A 17,588-nucleotide genomic window follows, 5' to 3' on the forward strand; every position below is an offset into this window, starting at 1 on the left:
GTTCTTCACTGAGTGCCCCCACCCCCGTGGCTGTGACGTTCTGCCCCTCCTGTCTCTCTCCATGGCCTCTCCGAATTCCTGAAGACCGTTCCGCATTTGCACACAACTGTCGAAGCCTCAGGTAGACACACAAAGGGAGCAGCCTCCCCACTGGTGTCTTCTGATTCTCGACGTGGCATCTTTCACTTGCTTCTGGTGTGATAAAGCCAGTCAACTCACACATTCTTGAGCACATTCCTTGGTGTCCTGTGCAGTCTGTCCCCTTAAGGTATGACATTTTCCCTTACCCATGCTACTGCTGCAATCCAAAGGGATCTATGTTCTTCTCTGAGACTTTTTGTTTGTTTGTTTGAAGGGGGGGTGGGGAAGAGACCATGAGCGACGGGAGGGGCAGAGGGAGTGGGAGAGAGAGAATCTTAAGCAGACTCCACGCCCAGCACGGAGCCCAACACAGGGGCTCCATCTCACCACCCTGAGATCATGACCTGAGCCGAAATTAACCGACTGAGCCACCCAGGCACCCCTCTCTGAAACCTTCTTTTGAGCCATACTAGTTCTTGCTCATTCCTGCTGTCCCCTATATCATCATAAAGTCATTATCAACATAATGACTTCATCCAGTGTTCTCTGCAGAAATTCCTAGTTGCTGAGTACCTGTTATAAAGCGCCAGAACCATGTGCTCAGCTGAGTTTGAGAACAGCTCCCCATGAAGGTGTCTGATCTTTGACCCGGTTCACCCTGGGTGGGGCGGGTGAAGGAGCAAAGCCCAGGAACCGTGAACCTCCAGATGGCGGTGCCCAGCTGAAGCAGACTGCAAGGAAACCAAACTGGTTCCTTTCTGTCCCACCCCTGGGGACTTGGCTTCCTCCCCACAGAGGTGCCCACGGTGGCTTTAGCATCCCCAACCCTCTGACCCAAACAGCTGCCCCCAGTATGCGGGGACAGTGCTGCCCACCAGCCAGTGGGTGCCCAGGACACGGTGGTTTGACCAAGCAGTGACGCCCTTGGCCCAGCCAGCGGATGGAAAGGGGGCATGTCCATGGGACCCCCTGCCACGTGGTGGCAGTCCCAATGCAGACACATTCCCCCTGGAGGTGGTTGTAGCATCAGAGGCCCAGGTACAAAATGCAGCACTTCTGGGGAGCTGATGAGGGGGTCCTCAGTGCCCCCTCCCCCAGCACCCTGACTCAATGCACCAAGAGCTATTGCTTGGCCCTCAGAGCGTCCAGGCCTGGGGCGGGGGGGCCAGGGGGTAGACGACTGCCCCAGGGCCATGGGGGGACCACTCCTGGCCCCACAGTTTAATGTGGAATAGAACATAGATTTTTTAAAAGGAAAAAAAAAATGAAAGTAGGACTCTTGATTACAGAAACTGATTGATTTATTTAGAGTTGAGAAAGTGAATTGTGCTTGGAGGTTCATGCATGAAAAGGTTTGTCTAATTGAAACATGGGAGTTGCAGTTAATAATTAAAATTTTACCTGGATTGAGATCAGCTGTCCTTATAAGAATGTTAATATGGAATCCCCTGATTACGCTTTTTTATGTTTTTTGCAGTTCGTAGGGGCAGAGACAGGTTATTAAGGCTAGCGAGCATTCTTATGCTAGTATTTAGTGCTATTTGAAATCTTTTCTAAGTAGGGAAAATAGTGCTGTATTAGTTTCCTATTGCTGCTATAACAAATAACCACAAAGTTAGTGGTTGTAAAATAGCATATCATCTTACAGTTCTGGAGGCCGGAAGTCGAAAATGAGTCTGTGTGACTTCTGAAGGCTCTTTGCCTTTTCCAGCTTCGAGAGTCTGCCCACATTCCTTGCCTTACCACCCCACATCACCCCAATTTCTGCTTGTCTCACTGCTGTTCCTCCGACTCTGCCTCTCCTGCCCTCCTCTTTCTCTGGCAGGGCTCTTGTGATCACATCAGGCCCATCTGAATAAGCCAGGCTAGTTTCCCAGTCTCAAGATCTGTAGCTTAATCACACCAGCAAAGTCCCTTTACCACAGAAGATAACATATTCACAGTGTGTGGGGCTAGGATGCGCACATCTTGGGGAAGGGGCATACAAGGCCCATCGCCATAAGCTTTCAGTGTCGGGGTTTGGGTGGGCATGGCCTGGAGTCCAAAGTTCAGCCTCCTTCCTCTCTTGCTGGGTAGGTAAGGGTTCCTTGGGAGCAAAATCTCAGATTCTGACCTACCTCTGCCATGAAATGTGGATAGTGTTCATAGGGCCCACTGTCGTTGAGAGCTGGGATGGAATGTTCTGCCACAGGCACGTAGTAAAGGCTTGCACTCTCAGACAAGCATGTAGCCCAGTTCCTCGCCTGTAACACAAACTCCAAACATTCCCCACTTCTCCCTTTTTCCTTTGCCTGTTAAAGACTTCGTGAGACCTTCACAGCCCTCTTGCTCACGTGCTCCCAAGTCGCCCCAGGCTCCCGGTCGTGCAGAACTTCACAGAGTCAGCACAGTGTCAGTAGGAACGTTTTCCTTTAGAGGAATAAGGAGGGCCTTAAAGAGACTGGTTCTGTGCAGGTATTGATTGGTACACTTGGAGGGGAACATAGCTAACCGAGAGTGGTAGAGGAGGAGGAGGGAGCTGGCACACCCGTGCCCAGGAGTGCAGCCCCGCTCTGGACCTGCGGCTCTTCTAATGCCACTGGCACCACTCACACAACCTGGGCAGGTTATCTCCCTCTCCCTGCACTCCTCCTCCCAGGCCTCTGTTTTCTCATCTATATGGTACAGATAAAAACCGTGGGTCTTTTTAAAGATCCTATCCAGCTCTTGTGCAATTAGGATGTTTGATTTTATAAAGTAACCAGGTTTTAAACCCAGGTCATATTTGTGGCAACTTGACCTAAATGTTGCTTTCTATTTCAGAAATTGGAGATGGTCTGTTATGGTTTGTTAGATGATGTATGTTAGGCATAAAGGACAAATAGTGATGGGGAGGGTTGTACTTGCAGGGGAGAAAGAGTACTGAGCCCTCGGTTTTATGAGAGCCGTCTGTATCAGATACCCACCAGGGAACGCAGCAATGGTTCGGGCCTGAGGGACGGCATAGGCAGCACAGAGAAAGGAAGGCAGCCGGGAAGGAAGCCGCCCCAGCTGCATGTACGGCCACAGCCTGGTGCCCAGACTGCTGGAGGGCCCGGCCAGAGCGCCGGCACAGTCCCACGCCCGGCCTCACGCTGGGCCTGCGGAATCCGCATCTCGAGGTGGGAGATAGTAATTGTCTTCGCAGGGATGAACAGTTCCCCAGGGAGGACGTTTGGTGTGTGTGTGCAGTCTCTCTCTGCTTGCTGCGCTCATGGCTCAGAATTCTTAGAACTTGCAAAGACGACCATCTCTGCAGTGTCCCCCTCCCGTAGACTGGCCCCTCGGGGTTGTATGCTCCTCTCCTCACCATCCCACCAGGGGGTGTCGCTCCCTACTGAGGTGTTCTTCTTTGGGCCAGTTGGATAGAGGAGACTATCTTGCAGGACACCGTGCTCTCCTTGCTTTTTCTCCTGCTGGTCACTCGTCGTCAGCCTCCTTTGCTGCTCTCCTGGATGTGAATTGGAGTTTTTGTTTTGCTTTATTGCATGTTTTATAAGTAACACATGTGATATAGTCTAATACAAAGTTTAGACATTTCTCATACGATGGCACAGCTCTCTCTAGTCCATTATATTTCTTGCATCCCTGGGCTTCCTGCCCATGATGGGGATGTGTCCTAATTTGAAATTTAGATGTTTCTGTCACCACAGCTCAGTCAGCCAGAGCCCAGCAGGGACAAACCTGTAGGCAGAGTCACGCTCACTGGCTTCCAGCTTCGAGGGAGACCACACACCAGAGGAACAGAGTGTGTCTCACCAACAAGGGAGGAGCTAGAGCTTTTGGAGTATCTTGGAGAGCGGTGGACTTTCAGCGATGCTTAGTGAAGTCCTATTCTGATTGGCTCAGACCAGGGCTGGGTGTTAAGGTCTAGGCTGACGTGGCCCCACCGCTCTATTTCCTTGGAAAGTACAAAGTTAAGAGAAACGTGGAATTCCGCGTCCAGAAACTCCCTCATCTGAGACTCCACACCTACTCAGGAAATCCAGACTCCTTTTCGTTGTCCAGAGTGGGATGTTTCATTCTTTCTGTTTCCATTTCAAGTAGCAAAGTTCCTCACAGTGTGGGATTATAGAAGAAACGATGTCTCAGTGAGATCAGAAAGCCTTAGTCATTCAAAGAAGGGCAGTGTTAGGACACTTCATCGCTGTGACCTTGGGAGAAGTACGGCTTCCCATTAACCTTGCACCTGACTTTGTGCTTATCGTTCCAGCCGGCTTTGCAAGTAGCAGGGCCGGTTTTTACTTTCTCCGTCTCACTGACCAGCTGTCTCATAGGCACTGCCTTCCTCCCACCCGTTGTCCTAACATGCTCGATTTTGACCCAGTGGGCTAGGATACGTGTTAGTTTGAGATTTTGATGAAGTATAAATGACCAAAGTGCTTAGCATCTGCACTTGGCATCGTAAGGTACCTAAGAACTTGAGAAGCGCTAAAAAATAACTTAGTGGAAAATGACCAGGGAAAGAAAGCTGCTGTTTGAACTGATATTAGAAACGTAGGGAAGGGAAGCAGGAATAACAAAAGAAAAGCAGTGGTTTGAAGCCTTCAGAGGGACTCGGTCCTTCAGTCTCCTTAATGTCACACCGAGAGATCTGGTCTAAGGAGATCACCAGCTTTGAGGGAAAAGATCATAGACAAGGATACATTATTTATCATGGTGAAAAACTGAAAATAATTTAGACATTAAAGGTATTGTTATATACCTAAAGTGAATATTTAGTGCCATGGGAAATGATCATGAACATGAAGTAAGTGCCAAAGGAAAAAAAAAAAGAAAAATCAGGAAATTAAAATACAAAATATGATATCAACTTTATTTTTTTATTTAGATGCTATGTATAAAAAATGTCTGCAAAGAATCACAAAACATAAAGGACGGTTATCTCAGTGTGGCTAACTTATCAAAGATTCTGTTTCTTTATTCTATATTTTCTACAATAAACTTATATTATTCAGAGCATTACCATAAGCATGCGTTACAATAATACAGTGCAGTTCTAAAAATAAGTGTATCACTCAGAGAAAGAAATTAGTTACTTTTGGGAAAATAGTGATGGTTCTTAGCTGTAAAATAGATATTATATGAGGGAGATGATAGGCTACAGTGTTACTCGTATTCATGGGCGTGTCGGAATGTGTTTTTCCCACCTTGTCCCTGTTAGATTGAGGGAAATAACTTTGCATTTTTGATGGGTGGTTTATATGCTGAACAGGCTGACTGAATCTGAGTCTTTTTCTAATTGTAGAATTTTTAGCATGTAACCCTTTTTTGCATAATTAGTCACTTCTACCAGTAGAAGTAACAAATTTAGGGACCAGAATGTAGTAGTAGCTTGGCATTGGTTGTTATGCCCAGAAAAGGGATTTCAAACTTTAAACCCTGTTACTACTGATGTTATTTTTAACTTTTTCTATTTCTGCTTTTTCTAGAGTATTTCTAGGCTCCCAAAAGTTAAAAAATGATTAAATACTATGTATCTATCAGGAGAAGTATGTGGGAAATTATTGAAATTTGGTTACGATCCATTGGGATATATGGACAAAGGAAGTTTTGGATTTAGATTGTCTTTCTGCCACTTATAGCAAAGTTATTTTTATAAAGAGGAATGTACATAAGTCTTTATCTGGAAATTAATGTGACTATAGAGTTTCTAAAATGTGTAGCAACACTGTTAAGTCTTCAGTAGACTTGTCTTTTTGACCCTCTAGAGTCTAGGACGATGTCTGGAGAACTTCCTCCGAACATTAACATCAAGGAACCTCGATGGGATCAAAGCACCTTTGTTGGACGAGCCAATCATTTCTTCACTGTGACAGATCCCAGGAATATCCTGTTAACCAACGAACAACTAGAGAATGCAAGAAAAATAGTGCATGATTACAGGTAACCTTCATGATTATGCTTTTTTGATTAATACGGTAATAGGTCATCATGTTAGCCTGTTGTCTTTTAAACCTTCACTTAGTGATTTTACAACTTTTCTTTTTTTGCAATAGAATCATCTTTACCCTCCCCCCCCGCAAAAAAGAGGAAATAGAAAGACATGTTTTATCCCTGGAGGCTGAGCCTTAGTGCAGATATCCAGGGTTCACAGTGACCTGAAAATAAGACAGCCATCCCTCCAACACCTAGGTACTGATCCGTGAGGTCCCCTTTCCCAGCACTCTGCCTCCTACTCTCTAGTTCATCCCTGTATCTATAGCCCACCCCCTGCGTGTGCATCTTTCTGTCCCCAGATGGAGAGAGCACCATACAAAAAGCAGGTGGTCAGGGGCGCCTGGGTGGCTCGGTGGGTTAAGCCTCTGCCTTTGGCCCAGGTCAGGATCCCAGGGTCCTGGGATCGAGCCCCGCGTCTGGCTCTCTATTCAGCGGGGAGCCTGCTTCCCTTCCTCTCTCTCTGCCTGCCTCTCTGCCTACTTGTGATTTCTGTCTGTCAAATAAATGAATAAAATCTTTAAAAAAAAAAAAAAAAGGTGGTCAAAATTAGAGTAGGTTGGTTTCTTCTGAAATTAAGCCTCAGTGAACGAACCTTGCCGGAAGGGACTCAGACGGAAAGATGCTGTAGCAGGTTTGTAGGTTTGGGCTGCGGTTCATGGATTCAAAGAGCCAGCCGTGATGTCAGAGAAGAGCGGTGCTCTAACAAGGCAGCGGTCACAACTGTCTCCATAAAAGACCACATGAGAAATATGTTAGGCTTTGTGGGCCACAGAGGGTTTCTGCCCCATAGTTTTCTCAGTTTTTTATTTTTGTTTGGGGCATTTTTTTAAATTTTATATTTTTAAAAATACAATCTTTTAAAAAATTAAAAGCCACTCTTAGCAGATGAGGCAGATAGGCCACAGACAGTAATTTACAGATTCCTGCTCTAGGGGGAGTCAGCCAGAAGCTGAGATCTGGAGCAGTGGGCACTACGCCACCCAAACATGCCGTGAGCGGCACCCACAGGCAGGTATTTGATGGTCACGTGGATGGTCAGGGAAGGAAGCAGGGCAGTCTGCAAAGTTCGTCATCAGACACTGAGGCTGGCCAGATCTTAGCCTGTACCAGCGCATCAAGAGAACAGAGCCGAGCTGCAGAACATCTTGGAACCTTATGCCAAAGTACCAAAGAACAGACAGAGGAAGAGCAGAAGCACACGTCAGGAATTCGGGAAGGGAGGTGTTCTGTGAATCTGGAACAAAAGCCATAAAGCAGAGAGGTGCAGAAGAAAAGACAGAGGAGTTGAAAAGAAGATGTAAAAGTGTTGCAAAGGAGCTAACACTGTGAGAGCAAAACAGGGGCAGTGGGAGGCACGAATTACAGTGCTGGCTCGCTGGGTGAAAAAGGAGCAACAAAGACGTGGAGAATAAACCCGAGACACTCCTCCAGTGGGGGAGAGCAGAGGTTGGCATGCTTTCCCCGCAGAGGGCCAGGGGGCGCTGTTCTCAGCTTTGCAGGCCATACATTGTCTCGTGCGTATCCTTGTTGTTTGTGCTGGTTTTTACAACCCCCTAAAGGTGTAAAAACCATTTTTAGCACACAAGCCATTCAGAAACAGTCCATGGGCTATATAGTTTGTCAGTTCCCGATAACAGATGGGAAGGTGGAAGCAGATTAGGGTTTCCAAGAAAGCGGGGAAAGCCTCCAAAGGAGCCTGCTTTTGGGGAGATGAAAATATTCCATACCATGACTCTGGAGGTGGCTGCACCACTCTACCTTTTCCAGAACTCACCAAGTCATGCACTTAAAATGGGTGACTTTTACTGCAATTAAATTATACCTCGGTGAAGCCGATTTAATTTTTTGAAAAAGGAGATGCTTCCCAATTAATTTGCAGCACTGATACTGTAAATGACAGAAGTACACTGAAAGAGTACAGTGACCCATCTTGCAAATTAATAATGTAAAAATCCAGAATAAAATACAAGCACATCAAATCCAGCCTTTCATGAAAGTATGAACAAGTAGGATTTATTCCAGGAATAAAAAGTTGTTTAATTTTAGGACATCTATCAGTGGAATTTCTCCCATTGAAGCAAGAAAGTCACATCTTGATAGATGCCTGAAAGAAGGTCAAATTATCCACGTGCAGCCGGCATCACACCAAATAATGAAAGAGTAGAGCTGAACGTCCCAGACAGTTCAGCAGAAAAGCAATCCTATGGAATATTTCACCCCAACACCAGAGAGGGAGAGAGAGAAAGAAAGAAAGGCAGAAAGACAGAGAAAGATAGAAAGGAAGGGAGGGAGGGAGGAAAGGAGGGGAGAAGGAAAGAGGAGAGAAAGTGGCTTCCATAGTCAAATTTGGAAAAGTTTACAGCCCATTTTCTTTTTTTTTTTCTTAAGATTTTATTTTTTGGGGCGCCTGGGTGGCTCAGTGGGTTAAAGCCTCTGCCTTCAGCTCAGGTCATGATCTCAGGGTCCTGGGATCGAGCCCCGCATCGGGCTCTGTGCTCAGCGGGGAGCCTGCTTCCTCTCTCTCTCTGCCTGCCTCTCTGCCTACTTGTGATCTGTCTGTCAAATAAATAAATAAAATCTTTTAAAAAAAAAAAAGATTTTATTTTTACATAATCTCCATAGCCAACATGGGGCTTGAACTTAAAACTCAGATCAAGAGTTGCGTGCCTCACTGACTGAACCAGCCAGGCACCCCGATAGCCCATTCTTAAGGATGTCACACCCCAATGACTGCAAAAAATTCCAAGAAGTATTAGAATAAATAAAGCCATTAGTCTGTTTTCCCAGACTTGAACATAACACCTTATAATACTCCCCTAAAAGTCTTGCTCTATGAGGCGTTCTCTTTAAAGTCAGGAGCAAGTCAGGGATACCTTTATCTTCACTATTGTATAACATTGTTCTGGAGCTCTAACCAATTCGAAAGACCTAAAAAGAAGTAAAAAGGGTGCCTGACTGATTTATCAGTGGTGCATGGGATCCTGAATTTGAGCCGCATGTTGAGTGTAGACATTGCTTAAATAAATAAACTTTTAAAAAACGAAGACAGGGACGCCTGGGTGGCTCAGTTGGTTGAACAGCTGCCTTTGGCTCAGGTCATGATCCCAACGTCCTGGGATTAAGTCCCACGTCGGGCTCCTTGCTTGGCGGGGAGCCTGCTTCTCCCTCTGCCTCTGCCTACCACTCTGTCCACCTGTGCTCGCTCTCTCTCCCTCTCTCTCTGACAAATAAATAAAAAAAAAAAATCTTTAAAAAAACGAAGACAGATGAAAGATGTACAAATCATAAAAACATGAGATAATTTCTTTTGTCTTTTTTTTTTTTTTTTTTGCAAATGATGATTTTCTCACCAATCAACTAAAAAAACCCAATGGAACAAATAAGAGAATACAACAAGTAGGCTGCACAAAAAGTCATCAGTTTCCTATACATCAGCAATAATTTATTAGATAATATTATGTTAATAGCATCCATAAGGCCAAAAATGTACATATACCTATATATAAAATATCTGGGATTACATTTGCCCAGAAGTGTGGAGCAGTTCCAGGCCCACTTGGGGGTGGTCATTAAAAGAAGCTTTTGAGGGGCGCCTGGGTGGCTCAGTGGGTTAAGCCGCTGCCTTCGGCTCAGGTCATGATCCCAGGTCCTGGGATCGAGCCCCGCATCGGGCTCTCTGCTCAGCGGGGAGCCTGCTTCCTCCTCTCTCTCTCTGCCTGCCTCTCTGCTTACTTGTGATTTCTCTCTGTCAAATAAATAAATAAAATCTTTAAAAAAAAAAAAAAGAAGCTTTTGATAACTGGAGAAACATGTAGTAAGTCTGGATGAAAAGTCTTAATACAGTACAGGTGTCACTTCTCTCCAAATCAGTACAGTTTCAGTCCAAATGCAACTGTGCTCACCTATAAAACTGACAGAATAATTCTAAGCATTGTCTGAAAAAAGAATGAGCATAACTTAGGTTAGTTTTTGTTTGTTTTTGTTTTATGACAGAGAGAGACCGAGCACTAGCAGGCAGAGGGAGAGGGAGAAGCAGGCTCCCTGCTGAGTAAGGAGCCTGACAATGGCTCATTCCCAGGACCTGAGATCATGACCGGAACCAAAGGCACTTGCTTAACCAACTGAGCCGCCCAGACGTCCCAAGAATGAACGTGACTTAGGCACTTTTGAAAGAGGAGAGACTGCTGTTCTACCAGGCATAGAATAGATTGTCACTGGGAGGGTGGGCATGGGCCCCACAGAGTAAAGATAGTGGGAACTCTATAGAAAGTCCCAACACCTTGGGGCGCCTGGGTGGCTCAGTGGGTTAAAGCCTCTGCCTTCGGCTCAGGTCATGATCCCAGGGTCCTGGGATCGAGCCCCGCATCGGGCTCTCTGCTCAGCAGAGAGCCTGCTTCCTCCTCTCTCTCTGCCTGCCTCTCAGCCTTCTTGTGATCTCTGTCTGTCAAATAAATAAATAAAATCTTTAAAAAAAAAAAAAAGTCCCAACACCAACCAAGCCCAGCATTCACAGGATCTCAACTGATGATGACTATAGCATTTCAATCTGGGTGTTAGGGTGGCAGAGCAGCCAATGGTAAAGTCAAGTTAAGCAAGTTCAACATTTTCCTATCTTAAGATAAATTCCAAATAAATTAAAAACCTCAGTGACAATTAAAAAAACAAACAAACAAACAAAAAAAGAAACAAAAAATAACCCTGTTACGAAAGTGCAAGACGTAGAGGTGAATATTTGTATAACCCTGAAGCAGGTCAGCCCTTTCTAGGCAAAGACTGCGTTTATTCCTGCCTGACTACATCAAGATAAAAATGTTCAGGGGAGCAGATAACACAGCTAACAAGATTGGCCTACAGCGGGTCAAGTTGGGTCAAGTTTACCCGAGAGCCGCTTTGGCAGTGAGGGTGCTGCCCCCCACCCCAGGATCAACAGACATACTCAAGTAGAAAAGAATGACAAAAAACATATTCACCGCCTCAAAATTTTACATAACTTTGGGCTCAGCATTTGTTTCTGATTAATCTTAGATGCAGGGGAGAGATTTATTAAGGAGATTGACTTCCTCATCCTTTACAAATAGAAAAGATTAGAAACAAAGTGCCCCGAAGTAGGGATTGGGATAATCCACTATTAGAATCCTGCAGCGGAAGACTGGAGCATTTAAAAGGATGATGTGTTAGTTTCCTAAGGCGGCTGTAACCAATTACCACCGACCGAGTGGCTTCAGACAGCGGAAATTTGTTCTGTTGCAGTTCTGGAGGCTAAAGTCGGAGACCACTGTGTCGGGAGAGTCAATGCCCTCTGAAGGCTCTGCGGGAGAATCTTTCCTCTCCTCTTCCAGCTTCCGGTGGCCCGAGGGGTGCCTTGATGTTCCTTGATTTGGAGCCACATTATTCCAGTCTCTGCCTCTGAAATCACAGGACCTTCTTTGTCTGCACGTGGCTGGCATTCAAGGGCACTGGTCATCGGATTTACGGCTCTCCCTTATCAGCATGACCTCATTTTAACTATTACATCCACAAAGACCCTGGTTCCAAATAAGGTCACATTCTGAGGTTCTGGGTGGATATGAATTTGGGGGGACACTATTCAACCCAGTACAGCTGATAAAGAAGCTCTAAAGATATAGAAAAGCGTTTACAAAATACTATTCATTTTTAAAAGGTCGTTCTAAAGCAACAGGTATGGTGTTCATAGAGATCCTGAGGGGGCATAGACAGATCTGCAAGACCGTGGCTGTGTCTTCACAAAACAGTATCAGTGGACATGAGTAATCAAGGGCTTCAGTGGTTTTAATTGGACTAATGATTGTATTTTCTAAGTTTTTAGCAATGAACATGTGTTTCTTTGATAACAGGATAAAACAATGAGCCCTTCTAATCTGGGGTTTCAGACTGTAGGTATAAAAATTAATTGATGTTCTTGATTGCCACAGCTTTTGTCTAATTGGTTGAAAATATTATAGAATTTGCAAAGTTCAAAATACATTTTTAAATATGTCATTTAAAACAAGGGTATTTCAGAGTTGAATACTTTAAGATACAAAATAAGTTTTTGTTTTTCAAAATTGCAGATGGTTTGAGATACATGGGTTTGAAATGTTCATTGTGTTTACTTTCTTTTGTGTTACTAGAATTTCACCGCAGGCACAGTTGTTTTAGGTAAGGGTAAACTTAAAAACTTTCTAGCGACATGTCTCTAGAGCACTGGTGAGCTATTGGAAATGAACAGGTTTTTTTATTCTTCTTATTATTTTCTGTCCTTCTTGTTACTTCTTGTTTCCCTAGGCAAGGAATTATTCCTCCAGGTCTTACAGAAAATGAATTATGGAGAGCAAAGTACATCTATGATTCAGCTTTTCATCCTGACACGGGTGAAAAGATGATTTTGATAGGAAGAATGTCAGCTCAGGTTCCAATGAACATGACCATCACAGGTTGTATGATGACATTTTATAGGTAAGTTATGGAAATGTAACAACCGTTCACTTTATACTCAGAAGCTTAAAGTACATTTTTGTATGTAAATAGTTTTATTGAAATAAATGTCATTCCACGCTGACTTCCATTTTGTATAAATGTCATAGCTTGGGGGGGTGGCCTTAACTTTTCCCTGTGCTAAAAGATAGTATTCGCTGTCGTTCAAAAGGAGACTGAATTTTTCCCTAATTCTTAACACCCGAAAGAAAATGAGATGGATGGCTGTAGCCTTAGACGCAGACATTCAGGCTCTCACGTGCTGTGAGGAGGGAGCAGGGCTCCTTCACCTACACACAGCTGGCTTTTCTCCCCAAGAGAAGGGGCGTTGAGTGTCTGCTGTATGCCAGGCTGTCTGCAGATTTAAGATCAGGTTTAAGGAGGATGACTTGATCCTTACTGTAGCCCTTTGAGCTTGGGGTTACCCAGAGCCAAAGAAGGAGGCTGAGAATCAGGGGGCGCCCTTCTGCCCCGCCACTCAGGTCCGAAGCCTTCGACGCAGGACGCACGGTCTCTGACCTAACATTCTCCTTCCGCAGTCCATCTCCTCTGTGGTTACTGGTGTTCACATTTTTTGTTCCGCCCAGCGGCTAGGTTACAGGCGATGGCCGGTGTGTGATGGATCGCTCTGTTTTAGGACCACACCGGCGGTGCTGTTCTGGCAATGGATCAACCAGTCCTTCAACGCCGTGGTCAATTACACCAACAGAAGCGGAGACGCTCCCCTCACTGTAAAGTAAGACCCTGAGACTTAATCGTTCTCCGTACTGCCCCACTGTGCGTTGGGGTCAGTGGTGTGTAGACTGTTGGTGTTGTTCAGAATATCATGGGGCATATTTTCCAGTAGCCCTTCTCCTCCTGCCTTCCCATCAAGATGACCATCTTGTCCAGCCTGCCTTCTCAGAGATCATTCGTGCTGTTAGGGATGCTGGTGGGCACACCCTCAAGCAGGACACAGGGCAGGCAGTCAAGGGCCAGCCTGTGGCAGATGACAGGCTGTACCCCCGTCTACCCCGAGCCTGTGGCCAGTTAACACCATCAAAATTAGCGGCGTCCAGAGTGTGATCTCTGCAGAAACCAAGGGGACTTTTATTTAGGATTTGTCTTTAAATAAGCCATCTATAGAGCCAAACAGAAGATAATAGGTTTAAAATATTGCCTCCTATTAAAAAAAGAAAAGTGTTCAAGCAGGCTTAAGAGATTAGCGAACCAAAACTTTTAGCTCAACTTGGAGAACACTTAAGAGTGTTTTCTTTTGGGGCGCCTGCGTGGCTCAGTGGGTTAAGCCGCTGCCTTCGGCTCAGGTCATGATCTCAGAGTCCTGGGATCGAGTCCCGCATCGGGCTCTCTGCTCAGCAGGGAGCCTGCTTCCTCCTGTCTCTCTGCCTGCCTCTCTGCCTGCTTGTGATCTCTCTCTGTCAAATAAATAAATAAAATCTTTAAAAAAAAAAAAAGTGTTTTCTTTTTTGTCACTTTAGATGGCTTCTGACAGTCCATATCCTTCTCTTGTCACCATATGGAACAAAGGCTGTGGAAATCTGTCACCAACAGTGTTTAACACACCTTCATTTCTTCCAACCCTTTGAATTAACACTTATTTTATTTATTTGTATTTATTTATTTATTTATTTATCTTTTGAGAGAGAGCACACCGGGGCTGGGGGCGGGGGAGAGAGGGAGAGGGATACAGAGCCTTAAGCAGACTCCACACCCAGCACAAACCCAGTGTGGGCCTCGATCTCACGACCCTGAGATCATGACCTGAGCCGAAACCCAGAGCCAGATGCTTAACTGACTGAGCCACCCAGGTGCCCCTAAAATTGTATTTAAAATAAGAGAAAACAGCTGTGCTTAACTGCCTGTTGCAGATGGGATTTTCAGGATTTTGATACAGCGAGTTAGTTTTAAGAACAGCAGCATGGAAGTTTTATCCCAGTATGTGTATTTATATTTTGAGAAGTACTTTTAATTTAGGCAGATATGCTGCCGCACCTCGGCCAAGGTGCCGTTCCCTACACGCTCGCAGCGCCTCCGTGCCCCCCAGTGTCTACTCCCTGTGGCCGCTGCTGAAGGTGCTGGTCGGCTTGTCTGCATGAACGGCCACTCTTCCAGGGGCTGCTTGCTTCCAGTCTGCGTTTGTCCATTTGTAGAGTGATAATGAGGCGTGTTTTGTGGGCTCTTCCTTCTTAATCATGCCCTTTCACATTGTCCCCTCGTTTTCTCAGAAAGTGTTGAACCCGAGTTTCCTGATGTGCACTCGTTTTTCACGCTCTATCCTTTCTTTGCAGTGAGTTGGGAGCAGCTTACGTTTCCGCAACAACTGGTGCCGTGGCAACAGCTCTAGGACTTAACGCGTTAACCAAGGTACTCAGATTTTTATTACCCCAGTAAGGCTTCTTCCTTTCTTCTTACCCGACTGCCCCCAGGTCTCTCCATTATTTCTCAAAATAGCTCAGGTCCTGGGACTTTCTTGTTACCATCATTATCTTTGCCTGCCTATCTCAGTGGGGTCTCAGAAGTCACCAGCCACCTCTGCCAAGCCCCTGCTCCGTCCCTGGCACTGCGTCTTATGTGGCCAGTGCTCCCCAACCCTAACTGCCCACTAGAGGCTGTGTGCCGAGGACTGTGCCCGCACCCACACCTCTGGAAAGGTGGAGACACCAGCTCCTGAACTCAAGACCCCGTGACTCCAAAGCCTACCCTGGTCCATCAGCCAGGCCAATCTGGTAAATGTCTTGGAAGCCCGCCTTGTCCCAGCGCACCCATGCTGGAAATCCACAAGTACTCCCAGGAAACAAGTTTTGAAAGTACTCCTGGCCTGAGTTGCCACACAAATAAGACTGTGTTTTTAGCGAGCTTTCAAGGAGAAGTAAGTATTTGCATTCAGTCACACGGGCAAAGTAAGATAATGCGTTTGGGAATTTTCTTTCCGCAGCATGTCTCACCACTCATAGGACGTTTTGTTCCCTTTGCTGCCGTGGCTGCTGCTAATTGCATTAATATCCCATTAATGAGGCAAAGGTAAGATTCATATGCACTCTTCGAAAGGACTGGTGCTTGACAGTACGGTCTGGTAATAATTCATTTTGTTGAAACTTTTAATAATTCATTTTAATATTTATGGATGGAATTACATGGGACCTCAGGTTTGTTTCCAAGTGATCTGTTGTGGGCACAAGGATAGCTCCGTTAATGAAACAAGCTTAGCCATGAGTTGCTAATTATTGAAGTAGGCTAATGAGTATGTGGGGGGGTTAGAATACTCTCTCGACTTCTGTGTAGTAAAAAGTTTAAAACAAATTTCCAACTAACATTTGGTTGTTTTAGAGCTAGGCAAAGAAGGCCCATGCACAGAACGTCTGTTCTCTAAAATAGGCTGCCCCCCTACCCCAGAACTGTCTTAATGGATTTAAAATAATATTAATCTATATTTTTGGAAGTATTTTATAGAACTGGTAGAAATTAAAAGGGAAGAAAGAACAAGAAAAAGCATTTTGGAATGGATAATGAAGAACAGGGTAAAATAGGAGCTATAATTTTAGTGCTAGTGGCCAGAGTTAACTATCCAGCGGTGCCATAGACTAGTGATTCCCATGTCAGTGTGGTGAGTTTACTCACTAATGCCGTGTTTTATAATTGTCTCTCATTTGGAAAGCTGCTGAGATTTGCATGTGAGCATAGAAATTAGCCTTACCTTTAAGTTAGCATGTTCACCCTTTGAATTACATTGTTATTAAAAATGCAACACTTTTTTCCCATGGAGTTTACTAGTGTTATTTTACTTTTCTTTTTTTAAGATTTTATTTACTAATTTATTTATTTGAGACAGAGAGAATGACAGTGAGCAGGGGGAGGGGCAGAGGGAGAGGGTCCTGGGATCAAGTCCCGCGTTCAGCGCCCTGCTCAGCAGGGAATCTGCTTCTCTCTCCTCCCTCTGCCCTTCCCCACTGCTCGTTCTCTCTTTCTGTCAAAGAAATAAAATCTTTAAAAAATAAAAATAGACCTGTTAGTGCCAAAAATAACACTCGAGTGGGCATTTGGATTCAGTATGGACTTGACATTCCGTAGCACAGTGCCATTTCCAGCCGTCTCACAAGGGCCTCTGTGAACTTCTTTGCCTGCGTTTTGCTCGGCAGGGAGCTCAAAGTTGGCATTCCCGTCACAGATGAGAATGGGAACCGCTTGGGTGAGTCAGCCAACGCTGCAAAACAAGCCATCACGCAAGTCGTCGTCTCCAGGATTCTAATGGCAGCCCCGGGCATGGGTTAGTAGCTCTTTGTCCACGGGCCCTGGCTCGTGGGAAGCAGCGTGGGCACGGGAGTGGTGTGATCCTGAGGCGTTAGGGGCGTGACATCCATGCTGTGTGCAGCGTGAAAAGGGCCAGCAGCGATGGTCGGAGCCTGGCGAGAAGGCTGGCCCACTACAGCAGGCCAGTGATGGGGCTGATTTGGACCAGGGTGGGGACAGTACGGGTGATGAGAACTTGAAGGCAAAGATTTTGATTTTCGTATACCTTGAGAAGAAACTTCTAAAAGTTCTTGAATCAGAATAATAATTTCTACTGAAGATTTACTTGTATCGATGAGAAACCCTTGGAATGCAAACCAAGTTGGGTCAGTTAGAGCAGCTATAAAGATGTATGCCAAGCTTCTGCCCAGTTTTGTCCATAGGGCTGGGAGTTGACATGACCCACAGCCAAAATCTACATTGTTTGTGGCTCCTCTGAGACCCTTTCACTCACTCCTACAACTTCCTGGAGCCACCCTCAGACCAAGGCCGAGAGAAGATTCTCAGACTCACTCAGGAAACAGAGGGCCTGGGAAGTCTAGTGCTCTTTACAAAAAAAAAAAAAAAAGAAAGAAAAAAAGAAATTAGTGGGATTAATTTCATCATCTCAGCTGGATGCAAAAAGCATTTGGCTATTAACCAAGCTGTCACAAGAAGCACACTTAATCACTTGTTGTCAGCTTGTCCTGCTAGTATCTTCTGTTGTCTTTAAGTGCCTTTTGTCATTGTGAGTCTCATCAGCCCACGAGTAAAAAGAGGTAACCAAAGTTGAAGAAAAGGGCCTGAAG

General features: G+C 45.3%; 1 protein-coding gene across 5 annotated transcripts in view; it reads left to right on the forward strand.

The window, feature by feature from the left end:
- Positions 1 to 17,588, forward strand: part of SFXN1 (sideroflexin 1) — a 38,284-nt gene that overhangs the window by 5,627 nt on the left and 15,069 nt on the right. For 3 of the 5 annotated variants that reach the window (XM_047729617.1, XM_047729618.1, XM_047729615.1), the window contains exons 2-7: positions 5,811 to 5,985; positions 12,325 to 12,495; positions 13,151 to 13,249; positions 14,802 to 14,877; positions 15,449 to 15,534; positions 16,650 to 16,777. In XM_047729617.1, the coding sequence (XP_047585573.1) occupies positions 5,822 to 5,985; positions 12,325 to 12,495; positions 13,151 to 13,249; positions 14,802 to 14,877; positions 15,449 to 15,534; positions 16,650 to 16,777 (724 nt within the window). In that variant the 5' untranslated portion in view covers positions 5,811 to 5,821. Of the gene's footprint in view, positions 1 to 130; positions 269 to 5,810; positions 5,986 to 12,324; positions 12,496 to 13,150; positions 13,250 to 14,801; positions 14,878 to 15,448; positions 15,535 to 16,649; positions 16,778 to 17,588 lie in introns of those variants that run through there. The other 2 variants (XM_047729614.1, XM_047729616.1) reach the window with 2 other exon arrangements.

This window comes from Lutra lutra, chromosome 5, assembly GCF_902655055.1.
Source record: "Lutra lutra chromosome 5, mLutLut1.2, whole genome shotgun sequence".
Classification (NCBI taxonomy): domain Eukaryota; kingdom Metazoa; phylum Chordata; class Mammalia; order Carnivora; family Mustelidae; genus Lutra; species Lutra lutra.